This window comes from Eulemur rufifrons, chromosome 7, assembly GCF_041146395.1.
Source record: "Eulemur rufifrons isolate Redbay chromosome 7, OSU_ERuf_1, whole genome shotgun sequence".
Taxonomy (NCBI): Eukaryota; Metazoa; Chordata; class Mammalia; order Primates; family Lemuridae; genus Eulemur; species Eulemur rufifrons.
Genome location: NC_090989.1, coordinates 208010789 through 208034055, shown reverse-complemented (window position 1 = coordinate 208034055; position 23267 = coordinate 208010789). Strand labels below are relative to the sequence as shown.

At 36.0% G+C, this 23267-nt stretch overlaps 1 protein-coding gene across 1 annotated transcript; it reads left to right on the top strand.

Moving 5' to 3' along the window:
- The first annotated feature begins 21496 nt into the window (after positions 1 to 21496).
- On the top strand, positions 21497 to 21974 carry LOC138387165 (complex III assembly factor LYRM7-like). Its single transcript, XM_069474060.1, has 2 exons — positions 21497 to 21670; positions 21753 to 21974. The coding sequence occupies exons 1-2, from the start codon at positions 21509 to 21511 to the stop codon at positions 21780 to 21782; spliced, it is 192 nt and encodes a 63-aa protein (XP_069330161.1). The 5' UTR covers positions 21497 to 21508; the 3' UTR covers positions 21783 to 21974.
- The last annotated feature ends 1293 nt before the right edge of the window (positions 21975 to 23267 follow it).

The window sequence follows — 23267 nt, the reverse complement described above, 5'->3', positions numbered from 1 at the left end:
TTATTCATTAGAACCTTGTCTGAGGACAGGAATTCTGATAGTCCAAATGAAGATGTGGTTGGAAGCCTTCCTGCAACATCAGGCAAAGTCCAGGGCTTTTCTCATCCTGCCTTTCCCACCTGATCCTCTCCTGAAACCTCCCCTCAAGTCTTTAGCAGGCCCTGGTCTTGCAAAGGTAAGTTGTTTTTTTCAAAAACATTTTCCCCCAGGCTTTTTCATGTACCATCCCCCAGTCCTCATAATGATGACAAGGATCCTAGAGAGAAAAAGAAGTCCTTGAGATCATGATGGAAAACAAGTGTAATTGCAATAAGAGATATTTACAGGATTGAGATTTATAAAAGTTGGTGGGCATAAACAATTCTTAGGTTGGCCATTATGGAAGGAAAGAATTAGAAAGCAGCCCAAAGGAACAGCTCAACAAATATGGAGATGGAGGAGGGGATGAAGGGGAAGAATGGATTGAGGACGGGCAAGATAAATACAGAGATTGAATAAGAGAGTGAAGAAGAGAGAGATCATTATAAAAACATAAGAGAAATAGGGAGGTCAAGTAATAGATATTATTTAAAATGCATATTAAGAAAAGAAAGCCAAGTAATGAAAAAAAAATGCTCAACTTCTTCTGATTCACTTGATTTTAATGAAGAACTGAAAGAAAATTTAACATTAATCTGTTATACACTTCAAATAGCTAGAAGAGAATAATTCAAATGTTCCTAGCATAAAGAAATGTAAATATTTAAGGTGATGGATATTCCAAATACTCTGGTTTAATTATCTGAATGTATCAAATTACTATATGTTCCCCCAAAATATGCACATCTATTATGTACTAATTAAAGAAAAATAAAAACAAGGGAAGAAAATTTAATCCTGTCTTCTTTTAAATTTAGTAAAATGTTGTCATATATTTAACCTATTACTAGTAAAACCTGTGTTCCTCAAGAATGCAAAATGAGGCCAGGCGCACTGGCTCACACCTATAATCCTAGCACTCTGGGAGGCTGAGGTTGGAGGATTGCTCAAGGTCAGGAGTTCGAGACCAGCCTGAGCAAGAGCAAGACCCCCGTCTCTACTGAAAATAGAAAGAAATTAGTCGGACAACTAAAATTATATAGAAAAAATTAGCTGGGCATGGTGGCACATGCCTGTAGTCCCAGCTACTCTGGAGGCTGAGGCAGTAGGATTGCTTGAGCCCAGGAGTTTGAGGTTGCTGGGAGCTAGGCTGATGCCACAGCACTCTAGCCTGGGCAACAGAGAGAGACTCTGTCTCAAATAAAAAAAAAAAAAGAATGCAAAATGAAATCTGTTTTAGGCCTTATCAGGTTTGCCATGAATTATTCCTTTTTGACTCTTTTGTTTCTTGTTTAAGGCCTCTAACTTAGCAGTTGATATATCTTTAACTTCCTTAACTAATTTATCCTACTGTTTGATACAATCTTGGTAGCTATTTTAGATCTTCTTGAGAATAATGAGAGAAACTGAGTAAGCATTTTATTTAATCTTTTCATTAAAATGAAAATTTCTGTTTTTATAAAGGAGATTCTGAACCTGTATCCATTAAATGAAAAAAATAAATTATAAGCTGTAACTCTCTTAAAGAAGTAAATGCAGCAATTATTTATTTCTGGAGATATTCTGATTTATCTTGTGCTGATAATATCTGTATGTAATGGACACACATATGCACACATTCAATGAGTGCCATCAAAATTCATGATTTTTTCTCAAATAAACCTATTATCATCAAATCACAGGATTGCTGACTGAGTATACAAAACTGTCTCTGGGAGATGATTTTTTACTTTTATAAACATTTCCAGCAATGGGGACATTTTATATTATCCTCAGAAATCTTATTAACTTTAGTATTCATAGTTGTTATACATTGCACGTAAATTCTTTCATCTCTAAAACTCAGGAATCCTGTTGACTTGATTTTTTAGTCCCTTTCTTTTCTCCTAATGTGAATATTCAGTCCTGCTTGCCAAATATATTAAGAGGTGTATTTGAAGATTTTTAAATCTTCAACTTGGGTAAGCATAGCTTCATTTTTGTATATGAGATCCTTTCTCAAATTTTTCACTCTCTCCCTCTATGGAGTAAATAGGAAATTAGAGCTATTAGTATGTTGTTTACAAAGAAATAAGAAAACCATATGAATTTTAAAATAAGGTTTTATATTTCTTTCTACATCATAGTAGTACTTAAAGATGCCTCCTAATTCTGTAACCACGTAAGCATTTCTCTTCCACCATTGAAAACTTTTAAGGTGAATTGTTCCTCATTTTTATTTTGATTTTGATTTTTTAAGAGACATGGTCTTGCTTTGTCACCTAGGCTGGAGTACAGTGTCAGGACCAAAACTTGAAGTCCTGGGCTCAAGCCATCCTTCAGAGTAGCTAGGGCTACAGGAGTGCACCAGAACACTCGGGTACTTTTTAGAATTTTTTGTAGAGACAGGTCTTGCTATGTTCCTGAGGCTAGTCTTGAACTCCTGGCCTCAAGTGATCTTCCTTCCTGGGTGTCCTAAGTGCTGGGATTATGTGGCCTGAGCCACTGTGCCCAGCCATAAGATGAACTTTTAAAAAGGAGTCTTGTTACAGCATCTTGAATTGGTGCTTTAGAATCAAATCTTTTCATCACATTCAAAAATGCATATTACCATAATATTCTGGAAATAAATACTTGCATATATTAATAAAAGTATATCTTACATCCTTGACACAAATTTTGAAACACATAATTGAAAAATTGAATCCCATGTGTTTTTTTCTTTTCTCCTCTTCATTTTCAAAATTTCAGCATTTTGTATAGGTTTGCCTTACATAATTCTACCAGTTTACTGTCTTTTACAAATTTTTATCTTCTTAACTCCATATGCTTTTTCTGAGTTGGGTCATCTACTCGTGCTCGAAATATATTTATCCAAATCTGTTTCTAAGTTCCCTGGGTGTGTCAAATTTCATGTGCCCCATGATCAAACTCATCTGCTTATTTGATTGGATCCCACTACCTGGAGGGGAAAGTTGTAGGAGGACACGTGTTTTGTGGTTTGACCTGATTCTTCATTTTCTCTCTCTGTCCATTCCCTCGAACCGTGTTCCAGTTTTACTACATGACTTTGGTACCCTTAAGGCATTTGTCATTTTGCTTCATGCCTCAATCTTTTGCTCATGCTGCCCTGTCTAGAAACCCTTTGGATCCTTGCTGTCCACTTTGTCTGTCTTTCAAAATATGGCCCTATCTTCGCTGCATTTCCTGAGCTTCTCAGCTAGAACCAACTGTGCTCTCCTTTGTGCCCTCACTGTCCTTTTTTTCCTTCAGTTGCAGAACTAGTGACTTACACTTTTCTGTTCTTATTTGTTTCATATATCTCTGCTCCCAGTTGAATATAGGGCAGAATCTGTCTCCTGTTTCAATTTTCGGCTTCTCTCAGCATAGTGCCTATGCTTTGGTAGACACAGTAAATGTTTGTTTTCTTAACTGACTGACTGAGTGGGTGAGTGAGCACATAAATATGATGTTTTCTGAAGCTGGGTTTTGTTTTGTGTTTTTTTAATAGGAAGGCGGCAAAAAGCCAGCATCTGGAATAAAAGAAAATGGTATTGGTATTATTGAAAGTGCTCCTCGAGAGCAAACAAATAATGACGATTTTATTTTTGTGCAAAAAAATAATAGAGGTGGTAAGTTAATGTGTCTGAAAATATTTCTATGCTAAAGTATTATTATAAAAAATCAACTTGTGTGTAGGCCCAAATATAACATCCATTTCTTTTCAATATTTCTCTTTTCCTATCTTTCTCTATCCCACTGACTTCTTCCTGAAACTGCTTCAACCCTCTAAAAATTCGTTTTTGCTATGAATTTGATTTCACTGAAATATTCATGAATGGAGATAGACTTGTATATATATTTAAAATTCACATGTTCTCATGAATGTGTCTGTGAATAACCTTTTATAGATAGCTCAGGACAAGAGGAAAATATAAAATCACTGCAGGATCGTAAGGTACTGTCTATCATTGTTATTATTGTTAAATATAAGCATTGAGTTATGTTAAATCATAAAGGGAAATGCTTTGACTTTACTTTCTCTCCTCTGCATATGCACATAAGGAATTATTTTCTTCCATTTTCAGCCCATCACTAATAAGGTAAATATGTGCTAAGGATATTACTACTGCATAGTCAATCCTGCCAATTTGCAGGATTCATTTTAGAAGGCAGTGTATGTAGTACGGTACAAAAGAATAAGGGAAGTGACAAGGAATCAGTTTGGGTTCTGAAGTTGTTTATCTAGAAACTAAAGAATTATTCTTGGTCAACCTATGGCCAAATGTATGATTCTGTGGTGGATATGGATGTGTAAAATGTCCTAGTGAGATTCAGAGAGAAACAGTTTTTACAACATGCAACTTGAAAAGATCATGCTTGGGACTTGAAAGAATTAATATATTTGGATTGTCCAGTATAGATCTAATGTACTAGGTACCTTCTAGGAGAAGGAAGAGCATGGGGAATAGGAAATGTGAGGGACTACCTAACAACAATTTGGTTTCGTGGTGTTTTAGTAAGTAGAAGTCATTTTCAAAAATAGAGCAGGTTGAGTACCTCTGTGGCAGCCATGCCTGTTGTCACAGAAGTGTAACATAATGAGGACAGATTCTAAGGGAACAAGTGTGCAAAGAGATGGGAAGGGCCTGACCTGTTCAACAGAATCAGCTGCGCATAGTGGTACCAGCACCGAGTGGAAGTCAAAAGCCATGCTGGTATCCTGGTTCTATCACTTACTAGACCTATGAAATCTTGGAAAAAACGATTAAGCCTATTCAAATGTGAGTGGCCTCATTCACAAAAATGGTACTAATATCTACCTCTTAGGTATGTGTGATGAACACTTACATGTGGTAAGAAATGTGGAAACATTTTGTAAGCTGGAAAGTGTACATGCAAATGCAAGACAAAACGATCATAATGATATTCAGGGACTTAATAAATATGGAGGGTCCTTTTGTAAACCTGAACACAGAAGTGTCCAGAAAAGAATGGGAACGTTAGAATGGGTAAGTGGATATTTAATTTGGGATATGTTAAGTTTCAGCAGGCTATTACTGGAGATGTGCTATAGGAAAATAGCAATTTGGCACTTGAGACCTTCCTGATGAGTTTTTAAATATTTTGACCTTTAATAAATGTCTGTTACTGAATCCTATGTGCTAGACAGTTATATAATATGCCAGACAAAGACTTATGCTGTCTATAGTAGTAGGAACAGGAAAACAAGTAAAGAACAAACTCTAAGTGTGTCGTATAAAAAAAGACAGAAAATGTTCCATTAGAGAATATTGAGAAAGTTTGTAGTTAGGGTGGAGATGGGAGTGGGAGTGGAATTCTGCAGTCAGAGAACATCTTTGTGAGGGTGACCTTTAAGCTGCCAACTGAAGGATGAGAAGGAGCCAGCCATGTGAAAGTCTAGGAGGAGGACATTCTGGACAGAGAGAACAATGGGTCACATCTGTTCAGCACTTTGCTTTTAACATCTTGGAATGACCAGGAAGCAGGAAGTGGGGTAACCATCAGGATCATCATTTTTATTATTCTACTGTGTAGAAAAGGTGCAAATAAGTGCCTGGCCCATTTTCCATGTTTCATAGATAAATGTTCTTATTCTTCCCTTTGTATTAAGGCTTACTATACTCTTTAGAAGATACTTCTTAATTGGGTAAGAGTTACATACTCTACCTAATATTTGCTTGCTTTTATTTAAAACATTACATAAAGCGAAGTTTTTCTTACTACTTTTTCATTTTATTCAACCATTTTCCTATCAGTAAAAATTTTGTCAAAAAGTATTTAGATTTTTTTCCAGCCTGTGTTTACCTAAATGAAGCAGTTTTGACAATGTTCTGTTAATACTCAATATGGCATACTCCAAAGTGTCTTATCATGTCACATATCTTATTTTAACACTAAAACACTTCTGTAATTAGAAATATTTTAAATGTCTAATTCTGTAAGTATTATAGCAAGGGTATTGTATGTTTGAAAAACAGCCATTTTATTTCTGGTGAGGAATGCAAAGTAGCTTTAGGCATTTTGAAGTTAGGTCTTTGTTGAAATATGCACATAGTTAATATTCTGTTTGAGTGTATTTCCTTTGGCATTCCATGCTCAGTTTACAGAGTCCACAGCCATATAAAGCATGTATGAGGTTCTTTATTGGTATGTTTTGGTTATTAGTACTTCTCGTATTTTTAAGTCTAATTGCTTTTAGAATAGGAAATCCAGATTTTTTGATGCCCCTAATTATCATTATTATTTTTAATTGAATCTCCTTATTGATACTAATTTGAACAGAGTGTGTTCCAGCATTTCCCACAGATAGGTGTTGGTTGTTTACATGGAGCTTCAGACAAAGACAGAAAAAACACAGTAAATGGAGAGGTAAAAGGTAAGAACCGTATTTTATTTAAAAAGTCATTTCATAGAATGTTTATTTAAAAATATGACCCCACTGATACATTCTAATATCCAAAGAAAATTACCTATTAAATAATGCATAGTAAGCAAAAAGAGAAGTGAAATGGTGATAAGTTGTGTATCTTGTCAAGTGTCAGCAACATTGAATTGAGAGTGCCACTAAAGGAACTGGATTTTTAGTTCCATTTCTGGATCCTCTAAGACATGAGGATAGTCAGGAAATAAGGAAGAAGAAAGGAGTAAAAGGGAATGAGGAATGAAGAAAGCAGAGAGTACGGAGAGTATGTGAAGGAAAAAGAAGCAGGTATGTATAATGGAGGGTGGTCGAATACAGTAATTCTGTAGAACAAGGAGGAGCAGGGTATAGGAAGACTATAAAGTGAGCTTCCAGTGTTAGAACCGGTTCCCCTCGGCCCCAGGAACAGAGAGGCAGAGTCACTGAGGCAAAAGGCAAAGGAGTTTATTGGCTAGCTCGAGCTAGGATCCAAGTCCCAGAGCGCCAACGTAGTGGCCTCTCCACGAACCAGGACCCCGCCCTGGGGTAAAAACTAAGCTTTTATACTTTTCAGTAGGTTACATGCACTGGGTACACCACCCCTCTCCCTCCCTTAGTTCATTTGCTCTTTCTGAAGTGGCTGATCGTGTTGGCTCCTGATTGGTTGGTTTCAAGTTCCGGGACCTTTTAGTTGTTATCAGCGGCATTCCGGGGAAGGGGAGGACCCGCGTCCGGGAAACCAAAACTTAGGCCTATTCCAGGAGGTCCAGTCTGTCATGGAGTCACTCCTGCTCTCCTTCCTGTTCTACACCAGTCCTAAAATGTGTCAAAAAAAGTAGAGCAGAATTTCTCCTCTCTTCCTGTCTCCCTCTCTTTTGGGAAGGCATGGATTCTGCAGAGCTGTATTCTCTACCATAGAGGAATATAAGCATGTATGGTCAGCCATATGTGTGTATGATATAATGCCATACAGAATGTGTTGACTTCACAGGGTCATCTCATATAGGCCAAAGTATGGGAACTGGAAAGGAGAATAGAATAGGTTCCCTGATGAAGGGATCAGGGAATCTATAGACTGATAAAAAGTCCACTGGAAACTTTATGACTTGGAATGCAGTTTCAGTTTGAGGAATGTGATGGGGAGGAACTTGAGGCTGGATTCCAAGAGGGTAAATTCAGGTAAAGGAATGCGGAAGCACAGTCAGTATAGAACGGAGTTTCTCAAATGTTACTAAATCAGCTGGGGACCTTGTTAAAAATGCACAGTCTCATCCAGCAGTTCTGGGATTCTGCATTTCTAATAAGTTCTCAGTTGTTGTTGCTGCTGCTGCTGCTGCTGCTGATCTTTGGATTATGCTCTGAGTAGCAAGGGCATAGACTTACCTGTGGAGAAATCTGGAAGAGCCATTGGATAACAGTTCAAGACATAACAGAATCATAATTTCTAGAGAGAGCAAAGAGAGGAAGAAATAGAAATTATAGATGTAAGATACTGCTGCAAAATAAAGCAGAAAGGAGTGATGGGAATACCCCATCAAAGAATGTATTAATAGAAGGGGGAGAATCAAGACCACAGATGCAGAGATTACTGTTGCAAAGGAAGAGGGACTCTGATGGAGGAACACAGGAGGAAAGGAAGAAGTTAGCTGGGTGATGTTGGAGTTAGTGGTGAGAAAATTGAGAGATCTCACTTCAGATAGCATCAGTGCATTTGCACTCACATGGAAGAGTAGGTCATTGCTGCTCCCAGGATGACTGGAAGCAGGAAGGAGTGCTGGGATTGGAGTAAACCATAGCGCCTCATGTCTCCTCTCCAACCTTAGGCATCAAAGATACATGTTGCATCGATATTAGTTATTCAAATGAGAGTAATTTGAATATAGAAGTATTGGCTTTTTTTAAAGAGAGCTATTTTTTTTAATAAAATACCTCTTTCATAACATCCTTTGGAGACTAACATGATAGACCAAACCAAACTGATTTTAGAAACAAAAAAAATTGCAGAGATTATTCCTTGAATGCTAAAATTGTTATTTTCAATAAATATTGTACTGATTTAGATACAAAAGTTATTAATATCTAATAATTCTGTGGAAGTTAAATTTTTCCTTTTTGATAAATATTTGAATATTGAAAGTTTATTATACACTATTACTTAGATGAGCTTCATATACCTTCTTGCACAAGTGGATCAAGAAAATTTAACATGGCTACACTAAAAATAAATGAACGAACCTGATAGTAAACATTGAATCCATTTAACTATAGAACCATCAGTAAGCAACTATAGAATTTGTGGTCATAGGACAGAAGAAGCATAGTCATATAAGATAAATGTGTAGACCTGAAATTACTCTGGCAATGGAGTTTAATAAACACTGTCTAACTGCCAACCTAGGAAGTGTGTTACAAGTATACCCATCTATTTAGGTATATCCTTTCTGTTAAGTGAAAAATGATATGTTCTTGTTTTATATTTTATTTCTTTAATTAGTGAGAGAGATTAAAACATTCTCATATATGATGAATTTGCATGGTTATTCCTTTTCTTAATTACTTGCAAGGGGTCTTGCTATATTAAGAAATTATTTTTTCATCTGGAAAAAAAAGATGGCTACACTAGAAAATATAAGAAATGTAGGCATACCAGCAGCCCACACAGGTATGGGAAAAAAGTGAATGTTTTTATTAACTATCATGACATGCTACAAGTGTATAACCAAGCTGATCAATTCAGAACACTATCTCTGATGAGAATGAATTATACCTTCAAATGAACTGTCATTGCAGGTGTGTACTTCCTAAATTACAGGACAAGTTGAAGAACATGGTAAATACTTGTAGTACAGTGGTATTTAATATAAACGATTCTGAAGGGGTACATTGGAGACAGGCTGTGGCATTCTCCCATCAGCTTTCACATTTATCCTGTCAGGGTCATGATTTGCGCTTCTGATGAATGATCACTTTTCTCATCAATCAGCATGTTCACATTGGTATAGGAACACTTTTCTATTTTAGTTATAGCCATTTGAAACATAATCTCACTTTGTAAAGCTTAAGTATATGTGTTATGAAACCCATATTCCTATCTGTCTTCAGTATATTTGTCATGTTCCTGTTCTAACCAGAAAAAAAGACACCACAAAACCTAAAGTAATCATTTTCTAAGGCAAGCGTGAGGATTCAGCTTGATATTAACTCTGCATGGATGTCTGGTTGGCTTTCCCATATTTATATTTAGTGGATTATATGTCCCTTTTGCTTTTTAGGGTCTCCTGAAGAAGATCTTCATCTAAAGGTAATAACTTGTATATTTTTGTCTTGAATTATTGACTACACATTTTATGAAATACACCTTATTTATTAATGATTTTGCTTTAAAACCCACTCAGCCTACAACTAAAGTGAAAGATTCTGTTCCGGATTATGCAGAAGGAATGAAGGATGTACAAAAATCCCCTTCAGGTAAATTATGTGGTACAAATTTACCTCTGGAAAGAAGTACATTAAAATACTTGAAATGCTCACAGTCTTCTTATTCCTAATTCTTTCCTTCCCAAATTTAATGGAAGGATTTGACAAAAATAATGCAGATGTTGTTTTTGGTATCTGTGTTTGACGAAAAGATACCTCAAAGCAAGCTTTAACTCGATGCTTCTACTTTTATGTTTTGACACCCTAAAGTCCCTGTTTGGGATCCCTTTATTTGTTAGGGATTCACAGAGGTGAATTATGAGACTCTTAAGATTTTCCCAGTGTTTCACATTGGAATTCTGATCTTCGCCTAGAGGAAAGCTTTGCTTGCTAACATGTCAACTGTGTTTTAACTTTAATTATTCATCGCAGTGTTGTCACCCTGATGATCTTAAGCCCATCAAATGTTCTGATTGGCAGGCTGTGTGTGTGTGTGTGTGTGTGTGTGTGTATGCTATCTTTGATTCTTAAAGATGAGGAAAGTAATGAATCATCCCTTAATGACTGTTTGGTAGTCTCAATCTTTTAAGAGTCATTCTGAAACTTTTTGGGCTTAGGGCCATTTTATGCTATTAAAAATTATTGCATAGAGGTCACACCAACACCCTGAGTTAATTGTTTATCATTCCCATGTGTGTTTTAAAACATTTTACTACATATGTATATAATCACATATAATATGTAGAATTTTTTTCAGGTCCTCGAATTTTATATCAGTTGTTTGTACACTGTGTTTATTATTCTGCAACTTTCTTTTGTTTGCTCAACATTATATTTTTGAGACCTACCCATATTGACACAATTAGCTTTGGTTTAATTTCCTTATAGTATTCCATTATATGACTGTACCACATTTAATTAAACTCTCTTCATGCTAACACAAAAGTAAATAAAGAAAAATGAAAATGATTTTGGATTCCAAAGAGCTTTTGTTTAAGTGGGTTTTATCTGTTGATATTGGTATATTAGAAATTAAAACTGAAAAATTCATTGATAGAATACAAGATGCACAGCCATGTAGTCCAATAGCCATTAGAAGTAGGACTCATTATCCATTACAGCTCTGACCTTATGATACATCATGTCCCTGAAAAACTCCACTGTATGCTTCTAAAAGAATGAGAGTAACAATGGCAAACAACATTCTGTATTATTTGACCTCTTGGACCCCCTGAATGAATTTTGAACTCCAGGGAATCTCAATTCACAATTTGGAACCATGGTCTTATACCAAGTGTGTGGTTCATGGATGTCAAATGATAAATGGACCCTAGGTGATAAAATGGCCTTTAAAGTTTCACTTCTACAATTTTCTCTTTTTCTTTTGACTTGTCTTAAAAATTTTTAATCTGAAAATTTTGTTCATAAAGAAGAAAGGAAAATCTTTTTGTTATATATTCATTTCCTGTCTCATGGCACTCTGTATTCTTTGGAACTAGTGTGGATCTAGATTTGTCTTGTTTTCACATGGGAACAGTTAGGTCACCTGTAGCTATCATTTTTCATATAAATTTCTGATGATTATCCAAGATTTGAAAGGTGAACTCTGAAGATATTGGTGCAATGATAGAAGACCATTTCATAGTAATTAGAGTAGTTTTTTACTTAAAACATATACATGAAAAGTGTTTTCTAAAGCCTGTGTCTCTAGAACATACAGACACAGAATACTGTCATGAATATGTAAACTTAAAATGTTAGACAAAATTTTTGTTAATTACAAAATGTTCATATTCCTGAATAATTGTAATTATTAATAAATAAAGCTTTCATGGAAAACAAAATATGTAATAGAGATTGCTGATGGAATCAAAGTAAGTAATACTAAAAAGTAAAAATATAAGGAAAGCAAGAGACGATAAACTTTTTTTTAATAATATCTAATAATATGAAAGGTGTTGAGTCTTTGACTGTTGTTGGCATATATGAATGCTACTGATTTGTATGCATTGATTTTTGTATCCTGAGACTTTGCTGAATTTATTTATCAATTCCAGGAGTCTGTTGGCAGAATCTTTGGGGTTTTCCAGATATAAGATCATACAGTCAGCAAAGAGCGATAGTTTGACCTCTTCTTTCCCCATTTGGATACTGTTGATTTCCTTGATTTTCTTCCCCTATCTGACTGCTCTGCCTAAGACTTCCAGCATTACGTTGAGTAGAAGTGGTGAGAGTGGTCATCCTTGTCCGGTTTGAGTTCTAAGTGGGAATTCTTTCAGTTTTTCCCTGTTCAGTATGATGGTGTTTGTGAGTTTGTCATGTATGGCTTTTATAATTTTAGAGAAGTTCCAGCTATGCCTATTTTTGTTAAGCATTCTTATCTAAAAGGGTATTGAATTTTGGCAAATGCTTTTTCTGCATCTATCAAGATGATCATATGGTATTTGTTCTTGCTTCTATTTATGTGGTGAATTACATTTATACATTTGCATATGTTAAACCATCCTTGCATCTCTTGGTCATGGTGTACTAATTTTTTGATGTACAGCTGAATTCAGTTTGCGAGAATTTTATTGAGAATTTTTGTATTTGTACCAATATCTAAGGGATATTTGTCTGTAGTTTTCTTTTTTTGTTGCATCCTTTCCTGTCTTTGGTATTAAGGTGATATTGGCTTCATAGAATGAGTTGGGCAGGGTTCTTTCCTTCTTGGTGTTATGGAATAATTTCTGCAGTATAGGTACTAGTTCTTCTTTGTAGATCTGGTAAAGTCTGGGTGTGAAACCATCTGATCTGGGGCTTTTATTTATTGGAAAGTTTTTTATTTCTCCTTCAATTTTGATACTTGATGCTGGTCTGTTCAGATTTTCCTTCCATTTCTTCTTGATTGAGCCTAGGGATGTTGTGTGTTTACAAGAAATTATCCATTTCCTCCATGTTTTCAAGTTCATGAGCATAGAGATTTGTACAGTATTCAGAGAGTATTTTCTATTTTTGTGGCATCAGTTGTGATTTCTCCTTTTTTGTTTCTGGTTGAGCTTTTTGGAGTCCTTTCTTTTGTGCTTCTGGTTAGGCTAGCAAGAGGCCTGTTGATTTTGTTTATCTTTTCAAAGAATCCCATGTTGTTTCATTAATTTTCTGTATAATTCTTTTGTTATTGATTTCTTTTAGTTCTGCTCTGATCTTGGTTATTTCTTTTTTTTGGCTGAGTGAATGACAAGTCTAGGGCATAGTGTGTTTGTGGGGTAGAGGAGGACGGGGGACTGCATCTGTGAAGCAAGAATTTATACAGGTTAGCCAAGTTTTCATTACCATTTAGTTTCTAATGAATGAAAATTTATTTTGACATTCCTTAGATTGGGATTCTACTATAAATATAATAGCTGGACTATCAGTAATGAGATTCCAAAATTTCAGGAATTTGAAAGTTGATTATGAATCTCCTTCCATAGCAGCATCAGTGACCAAAAATTAGTCAGCATCCACAGAACTGGGACAGATGAACTTAATGCAGAAAGAAAAGATTACTATTGGAGCTATATCTCTATCAGGGAATGCTAATCTCCATGACCTGTGTGAGTCACAGCTACCAGACTACAGAGAGAACAAAGAATGTAATAGGCATAGGGAATTCAATCCTGGAGTGCTTGTGCTTGGCTTCATAATACTGCAGTTCTGAATTTTAAAAAATCATTTTGTGGCAAAATGTACTTTGTATTTACTCCCTTTATGCAGCCAGAACCAAACTGAATATACCTTTTAGCAGGGCATTTGTATTCTTCCTTTAACCAAAGCAAAATATAAATAACCAAGAGAATGAGGAGAAATAGTCATATTGTTTAGGCTAGTATTTACCATAAATGTGAGAGTAGGTACCAGGATTATGTTTAGATTTTAGGGACTGGATGGAAAAACTAGGTAGAGATCTAAAGATTGCCTACTCAAACACAATGTGGTTTCTTTGCTTTATTTTTGCAGCTCTGAATTCACAAGTATCAGGTATGACTATGTGCAAGTAATGGAAAAAGGGACCTTCTAAAATCAAATATTAAATGATTTCTCATAGTTTCTATGATTTATGTTTTGTAGAATTGAATTTTCTCATTTTAATGCGAATCATTGAGAATTTGTTATATATTATCCTCTCAGCTGTGTCCAGAGGTTTAGTGAATAATAGTTCACTGGGAATATTGGTATGAAGGTGTGCTGGCTATACCATTTAAAAATAACATATGAAAATCAATCTTAACTCTAGTAGGACACCCAGTCCATATTAGATTAACAGCATCTAATACGTGTTCCACTTTATGTACCAATTAAATGCAGTGCCCTTAATCGGTCATATGATCTGGCCTATAGCAATAAAATATACAGTGTTTTTTCTCCACCCCTACGGTTTTCTTTTCTTTTTTTCTTAGCTGTAGAATTGACATTTCCTTGCACAGAAGATGATCAGTTTTCTCCTAGAGTACTGACTGCCAGCTATAAGTACAAAGTTACTTACCTATACAAGTGACTCGTTTGCTATTATTTCTTCATAAGCTTGATAGACCCAAAAAGCAGGACTTTTAAAACAAAGCATCTAAATTTGTCTCCTCAACAAAGAAAGGAAACATGAGCAACTTCAACGGTTCATGTAGATCATTGCACTTCTCATTTGGCACCTTTTGTAAAGTAATGAGCTGAGATCTATCTCCAGTGCAAATAGACCATGAACCACTCCTTAAAATATGAATGTCCAAGTATCTTAAAATTACATAGAAGGCTTTCATCATCTGACTTCTCCTGAACTGTCCATTTTTAGCTGTCCCCACTGCCCCCATCTGCCCTTTTCTCTGGTATTCTTGAACTGCTGGCAAGGCCCTCCTCACCAGTGCCTCTATTATAGCCAAATACCTACGCTCTTTCTGTCTTCTCTCTCTTGCTGCTGCCTGGCTCTCATCCTTTCTTGCCCTCTGCTCCTTTCACCTGGTTCACCTCACCGGTTAAGGCTCAGCTCAGGCATGAAGTCTAGAAAATCCATCCCTGACACCTTTTATTTACAGTCTTTAAAGACTAGCACTTTAAGTCTAGCACTTAGCAGGAACTCAGCAAACGATTACTGAGCCAAATAGATAAAGACTGTTTATACAAAGATGATTCAAAAGATTCTCCCCTACAGTCTAGGAGCAAATGGGATACACAGGTCAAGAAATAATTTACAGTTCAGGTGGAAAAGATACAGTAGAAAAATGGATGAAGTACTAAGGCAGCCCCAAGGAAGGAGATGCCTGTTTATCTGGGGGAAGATAGCAAGAATCAAGGAAGACTTCACATAGTCTGGGTCTTAAAAGGTGAAAAGAAATTTGTCAGAATAGTAGAGGAAAACATTTCCAATATAAGGAACAGGGTGTGTGCTGATAAACGTGTAAATGATAACAGTAATTTTGGAAATCATGAATAAGGTACTACTATGAATTAGAGAACAGTATCCGGTGTTACTTTATGTGTTTCTACTGTTGATTTAAATTTTGTTTCATTTCTGACAGTTTTGTTCATTTATATTAGGTGGATGAATTTGTTTGTGAATCTTTGAGGTATCTGTATACCTGGAACCTGGGTGACATATAGTGTCTCCCCAAGTGGTTTGTTGAAGTTTTGGATAATTAGAAGTATTTCTTAAAGAAGTATATATCCCACCAAAGATTAAGCTCCATTGAAACCCTTAAATTATACAATAAAAATACATTTTATTTTTCTGCCTATTTTGATAAAGACTATAGCTTTCATCTAACTATTCTATGTTCATTTTAACTCAATATATGAATTTGTCAGCAGAACAAGATTTAGAAGTGACATCAGAGGGAAAGAAAAAAAGGCTTAAAGGGAATAAAAATAACCAGCCACAGGTATGTAAAAATTTAAATTTAAATTACTGTTTTAAAGTTGTTTTCTTTGCTTTAATAACATAGCACAGTCCCAATGACATTACCTTTCAGTCTAGCCTTTTAGAATCATTAGAACATAATTCAATATTTCATTTTAAACACATTTTAGCTAGTTATAAAACTTAAAATCTATAGTAATGTGTAGCTAACCCTTACCCTTGGAATTGTGGCAAAAAATTTCTGGAAATTTCAGAATTATTATAACCTCCTTATGTGATAAAGGAGGTGAGATCAAATATTGACTCATGTTATTAAGTGATATAAATCATGAGCCAATTAACAGTGATGGCCACTGACTTGACTTCATGTTAAAGAAGTCACCATTCCCAGTGGTTCAAAGTTTGCAGTTTTACATCCCCAGTCAATAATGCCTGGGTGAAAGGTTCGTTCTATGTCGTAGTCTCTGGTTGACCTCAGTGTCTGTGTCCAGGGAGAGAATGGGGTCATAAAATCAACCCAACTGCCGATTAACAGAATCATGCCTTTCAGCATGGGACCTTTACTGTTAGGATACAAAGAATAACTTTATACATGATTTCAATGGAAGAACTCAGTCAATATGATCAAAGTTTTTCATGCACTGCCTCACTAGCAAATCTACACTTTCATTCTATTCCTTGTGCTATGGGAAACTTTGCTTCCTATATTTCAGCGAGCACCTTCACTTTTTTCATGTCCCAGGATCCAAATAAAAACCAAAAAGAATGATAAAAGGCAGTGGGGAAAAGAATAGCTTAGTGCAGGAAGTGGAAAGCTTCCTTTCTGTTTCTGAAGCCCCACAATGTCACATCCTCTAAATCTGGCTGTTGAATGTAAAGTCCAGGTGGTAAAGACAGAGGCGGGCACATTTTGTGTCTTTGGCTTTTCATTTCTCTGTTTCTGCCTGTCAAACGGTGAAAATTCATATTAGATAGTGAAGGTGGATGGGAATAAAAACAACATGAAGAAGGGCCCTTTTCAAGTTTCGGGGAATTATATTTCATTCACTCAAACACAGATGAAGCAGGCCTTAGAAAAATTTCAGTGATAAAATTATAATAATTATATCTTCTAATCATATAATTATATATAAAGTAAGCACAAAATATTTTCGTAACTAAAATCAGGACAGACTGAGTCAAGCAATACAATTAATGAAAACAAAAAGTTCTGTTTATTGAATAAGTTAATAACAATTATTCTTAGTATCAAACTTTCATTAAAGGTTGAGAAAGAAAAGAAAAGGCACAAAAGTAAGGAAAGGGTGGTGTCAGAAAACCTACACGATGGTGCTGCTGCTGCTACTAACAATGAGGATGAAGCAACTCAAGCAAGAAAGAGTGGAAATACTGAAAAGCAGCACCTTCCTGGCAAGGAAGAGTGTAATAGGTGAGCCTGCAACACTATTCAGCCCTCGATCATTGTTACCATACCGTAAAACTAACTCTAGCTTGGGCTAATAGTCACATTTTATACTCTTCCTAGGGATATTCAGCCTTGCCTGGTAAACAGAAAAATGCAAATTAACAAATGAGATATTTTCCAATCATACTGATATTTTATTTTATTTTATTTTTTTTTTTTTTGAGACAGAGTCTCACTCTGTTGCCCGGGCTAGAGTGAGTGCCGTGGCGTCAGCCTAGCTCACAGCAACCTCAAACTCCTGAGCTCAAGGGATCCTCCTGTCTCAGCCTCCCGAGTAGCTGGGACTACAGGCATGCACCACCATGCCCGGCTAATTTTTTCTATATATATTTTTAGCTGTCCATATAATTTCTTTCTATTTTTAGTAGAGATGGGGTCTCGCCTTGCTCAGGCTGGTCTCGAACTCCTGAGCTCAAAGGATCCGCCCACCTCGGCCTCCCAGAGTGCTAGGATTACAGGCGTGAGCCACCGCGCCCAGCCCCATACTGATATTTTATTAAAAAAATAACCAGTGTTGGCAATTGTGAGGAAAAGGCACTCTCCTGCACTATTGCTAAATGAAATCGGTAAATCCTTTTTGAAGTGTAATTTAGTAGCATGTCTCAAAATTTCAAATATATGAGTCCTTTAACCTAACAGCTTCACTTCTTAGACTAGATCCTACAGGAAAACATGACTCATGTATACACACACACAGAGAGACACACGTTAAGGACATTTATTGTATATTGTATATAATATACAATAGGCCTATATATGACTTATAGATATAAAATATATAACATATGTTAAGGATCTTTATATGAATATGTCACACATACACATACATATGTTAAGGATATTCATTATACCATTGTCACATCAAAAAGTTGGAGATAGTTTAAATGCCCATTAAGAAGGAAATGGTTAAATTGTGATACCCATAAAATAATGTAGTATGCAACCACTTAAAAAATGAGGTTAGGGTTAGATCTATAGTGTACTGATTATTTCACAGTTCAAGCGTATTTAACGCATTTAGGTTGATGACACATCTTAAGCATATTGTGTTAGAATTCTTGTAATTTCAGCTGAACTGCAAATGAAAGCTACATGCTACCTTAGCAGTATACCTTCTTGCTAGCAAAATTGCTAGTTATTAAGTTTTTGCTTTTTGTTCTCAATCATGAGTGCTCAAATATTAGACTCTCAGATCAATCTGCATATTGACAAGGGATTACACATGTGTCAGTAGTTGGAGGGAAACATTAAAATACATGAAAGGATCTTTGACCTATCAAACTGGGAGCTGACCAACATTTTCTGTCAAGAGCCAAATAGTCAATTTTTTAGGCTTTATGAACCATAGGGTCTCTGTTGTAGTAGTGCACAATCTGTCATAGACAATACATCAATAGGCATGGCTGTGGTCCAATAAAACTTTCCTTAGGAAGACAGGCAGTGGGCTGGATTTGACCCACAAGCACTAATTTGCTGAGCCCTGTGCTAAGAACCAATGTGCTGCTAACGCAGTGAATCTTCCTCTTCAGGGTACCCTGCATGCATGCCATTGTCCTTCCTTTTAAAAGATAGTGTATTTCAGTATGCACCACATCCTATTTTTCCACAATGACTTCATATTATATAATTTTTAAAGATTCAGTTTACAAAGTAAGATTATTTTCTGCATTTTGCCCTTTTATTCCTGTTATAGAATCAATATTTTAATATGAGTAATTACTTTGTATATTTGATGAGTATAAAGTATCCTAGAGTTAAGTGATTATTGTCAAGCAAGAAATACTACCCTTGACACTGCCTTTATTCTTTCTGTGGTCTTTATTTATAAGTAAGAGCAAAATGACAATCAGCTTATATAACCAAGAAATGTGCAAGGGGTCTTGTGGTTGTATAACTTTATGAATTTATTATTTGATACCTTGGTCTGGCATTTAAAAAAATCCCATATGTACATAATTATAAATACCCTTAAAATGTTAAAATTTACTAAAAAAAATATAAGGATTGAGAATCACAGCTAAGCTGAGAGAAGTAAAAGAAAGTAGGTCTTCTACAACCATGGCACGTGGGAATGATGCCCTTGAAAGAACTGCCTGTACTTCTGGACTCAAATTTCCTTTTCATTCACTCTTCAACTCACTCCAGTCATTTCACTCCCACCACTCCTCCAAAATTGTTTTGCTCAAGGTTACCACTGATTTTCACATTAATAAATCTAGATATAACTTCCTGGACCTCACTTGATTGAACCTATGAGCAGTATTTGACCTAATGGGAGACTCTCTCCTCCATACCCCTTTCTTCTCTTGGCTTTCAGGATGTCAACCACTCACCTGGGTTTCCTCCTGCCTTTGTAGCCCACCTGTCTTAGCCTGATGTGTGTGCTTCTCTTCGTGCCCTACCTTCTACACATTGAAGTGTTCCAGGGCTCAGTCCTTGGTCTTCTTTCTCAGGACTTTTACTGCCTTGGGTATGTTAACAGTTTCCAAACTTACATCCAGCCCAGATCTCCATCCTTAATTCCAGACCTGTATTCCAAACTGCCTATGTGACATCGCTCTCTGGTTAGTTATTAGGTATCACAACTGTATCATGTCCAAATGGATCTACTCCTGGTCTTTCTCATGCCTACCCCTCCTGTAGTCTTTCCTACTTGCATTAATGGCAACTCTTCCAGTAGTTCTGCCAAAAACCTTGGTGTCACCCTTGACCTGTCTCTCTCTCTTACACTTTGCATCTAATCTCTCAGCAAATCTTGTTAGGATTACCTTGAAAATATGTCTAGAAGCCGGTCACAGCTTCCCTGTCCAAGCCCCACCACCTGCTGTCTTGATGCGTGTAATAGACTGCTACTTGTTCTTCTTGCTTCCTTTTCTGTTTTAAATCCTCTTTCCATCAATTCTTAACCCAGTAAACCTATTAAAACATAAGTCAGATTATGTCCTTCCTCTGCTTATACCCTTCTGATTGCCACTCATTTCACTCAGAGTATGTGCTGCACGTTTTCCTAATACAGTTCTCTCTCTGACTTAGGCCTCTATTTTTCTATCCCTTCCAGTCTGCTCCTGACACATTGAACTCACTATTCCTTAAACACTCCAGGCACAGCTCTGTACTTGGCAGTTTCCTCTGTCTGGAATATTTTTCCCTCCCATAGCCTCCTGGCTTGCGCCTTCTGTGCCTTCAGTTTTTTTCTCAATGGCCACTTTCTCAGCAGTGTTTTCTGGCCATCCTAATATTTGTACCCTGCCTCCCCTTCAACACATAAAAATTTCATTTTCCTGCTTTAGTTTTTGTGCTCTAACATACTATATTTTTGCCAGTCTATTCTGTTTATTGTTATTGTGTGTTTACTTCACTCTCATGAGTAGGATTTTCATGTGTTCACTGCCATGCCCCAGTGCCTGGGAAAGGGCCTAACATATAGTAAGCAGCTACTCAATAAATATTCATTCAGCGAGCAAATGGAGTTGCCCTGGGTGTATTGTTTTAAATATTAGACTAATTTCACTTTTTAAAGGTTTGGTATGGTTCATTGTGGCCATTTTACCTGGCAATTATATGCACTTTTTGGATTCTTTTGGCACTTCCTAATAAGCTGCATTCTCTGTATGTATATTTTTTCATTGAGGGAGAAAAACCCAATAACATGGTTATCACTATTCTTTTACTGGTAACTATGATAGTTATAATTATGGTAAGATGGATCAAAGGAATTGCAAACTTTGTATTTTACTAGGAAAAATGAAATATAACGGAGGTAAATCGAATGGATATAAAAAATTCTTTCCGAAGGATGATGAGCCTTCACTATCTGAAATAAAAAGACAAGGTTGGAATTTATTGCTTTCTCTGGTAAGAGAGTTATGTTGGTCAGGTACGGTGTCTTCTGACAGAGCAGCTGCTGCTCTTCTGGAATGTTCTTGGAAGAGAGGAGTTTCAGGTTGGGCCAACTTTCAGAAGCATAGGTGGGTTGACATCATCTGTAGCAGTGTGGTTATTTGAGTGAGACTCTCATGGATTGGTTGGCACTCCAGACCTGTTCATTGGAGTGAGTTGTTCTGTGATTGGTTGTTTTTCAGAAGCAATGATTGGTTGATGAGTGAAGACAGTGGTATTGATTGATTGACTCCATTTGAAACTGGTTCTAAGTGGCTAAGTTGTTACCATAGCTACAGGCCAGTCCTTTGTCAAGTCTGAGGCAACTTTAACCAGATGTTCTCCGTTTGAAAGTTGCCTTCCGACCGCCGGAGAGGAGGCCGCCGCGGTGAGGAGAGCCATGGGTCGGGAGGCCAAGGTTTTACAGCTCTTTAAAACATTGCACAGGACCAGACAACAAGTTTTTAAAAATGATGCCAGAGCATTAGAAGCAGCCAGAATAAAGATAAATGAAGAATTCAAAAGTAATAAAAACGAGACTTCTCCTAAGAAAATAGAAGAGCTAATGAAAGTAGGTTCCGATGTTGAATTGTTGCTCAGAACATCTGTTATACAAGGTATTCACACCAACCACAATACACTGCAATTGGTTCCTAGGAAAGACCTTCTTATAGAAAATGTGCCGTATTGTGATGTACCAACTCAGAAGCAGTGAATTTTCTATGAAAAAACAAGTCTTTGTACTTTTTAACTTTAAAAAATATAACTCTGGCAAAAGGTCCTGGAAATGTAGACATTTTTCTCTGAACTGGCATATTGAAAATGAATGAATTAGGGAAGAGCTTCATATTTAAATTTCATGTTAAAAGGACATTGCTGAGAAGTGTAGAACATAGTTAAGTATTTCTAAAGGAAAATAGATAAGAAGACATTTACTTTTCATTGAAAATCAAACTTTATAAAGTAAAATAAATGCTTAGAGAAATCCATTCACTTCTCTTTGACCTTAATTAATATTTGGTCTTACAATAACTATGTGAGAATACAATATTTTGACAAGTTGATGAGTTTTTCTCTCATGTGAAATGCAATTATTAGATTTAAATTATTAGATTAAATTGATATTTAGTCCCTAAAATATTCAACTGGTCAAAAAATCACAGTGTGTACCAGTTTGCCACAGAAGGTAGCCTTTGTTTCCTAAAGCACTGGAATTATTTCTGTAGCTAACAAATAATTGTACAGTTTCTTTTTAAAGATAGAGAGAATCTCAAAAAAAAAAAAAAAAAAAAAGAAAGTTGCCTTCCATCAACTGTGTCCAAAAGGAAAACTTTTTTCTTCTTCTGGAATTGTAGACTTATTTTTGAAGTTTGGATCAAGAGGAATTGTTTTACAGTTACTCTCAGGAAGATCTCCCCTTTTTGTTTTAGGTGCTTAGTCTTAACCAAGAGAGTTATCTATTAATATTTATCTATCTATACATTACAAATAATTGTTAGTTTTGTTTTTGTTTTTGGTATTTTTAGGTACTCCTGCTCAAATCCTAATGTAGTAATCTCCAGTGGGAAATTTCAGTCTCTTTGTGAATTTATGTGGATATATGATAGTGATATTCTTATGTGTGGGTTTCCTCCATAAGAAAGTAATTGCGATTTACTGCTGGTAAATCCAGCCTATTATACTGGCAGTAGAGAGTAGTGTTAAAAGCTACCCATTTATTTTATTTTAAAAAAAATCAGAATTCATCAGAATATCAGTATTTTTGAACTATATATAATGACATATAGGCATTCTAAAAGTAAGGTTTTCCCACCGACATAATTTCCCAATTTCTTCTTTCATGTTGTATGTGCCTCATGCTATTTTTAAAACTTCATTTAAATGAAACATGGTCATATTTAAAAATGAAACCAAAAAAATAATACATGTCTAGTTATTACTCCCATGCCTAAGGGTCATTGCTTATGGGCTGTGAGCTCCAGCCTTTTAGTGTAGCATTCAAGTTTAGGGTAGCATTCCTCTGTTAGCATTCACTTCCATGTATTTTACACTTTTCCTTTCAAGTCCCTAGGAGACATCTCAACGCTGTGGGCCTAATCTTGGTGCTCACGTGCTGTTCTCTAAGTAGAATGGTTTCTCCCACTTCTTGGTCTAGTGAG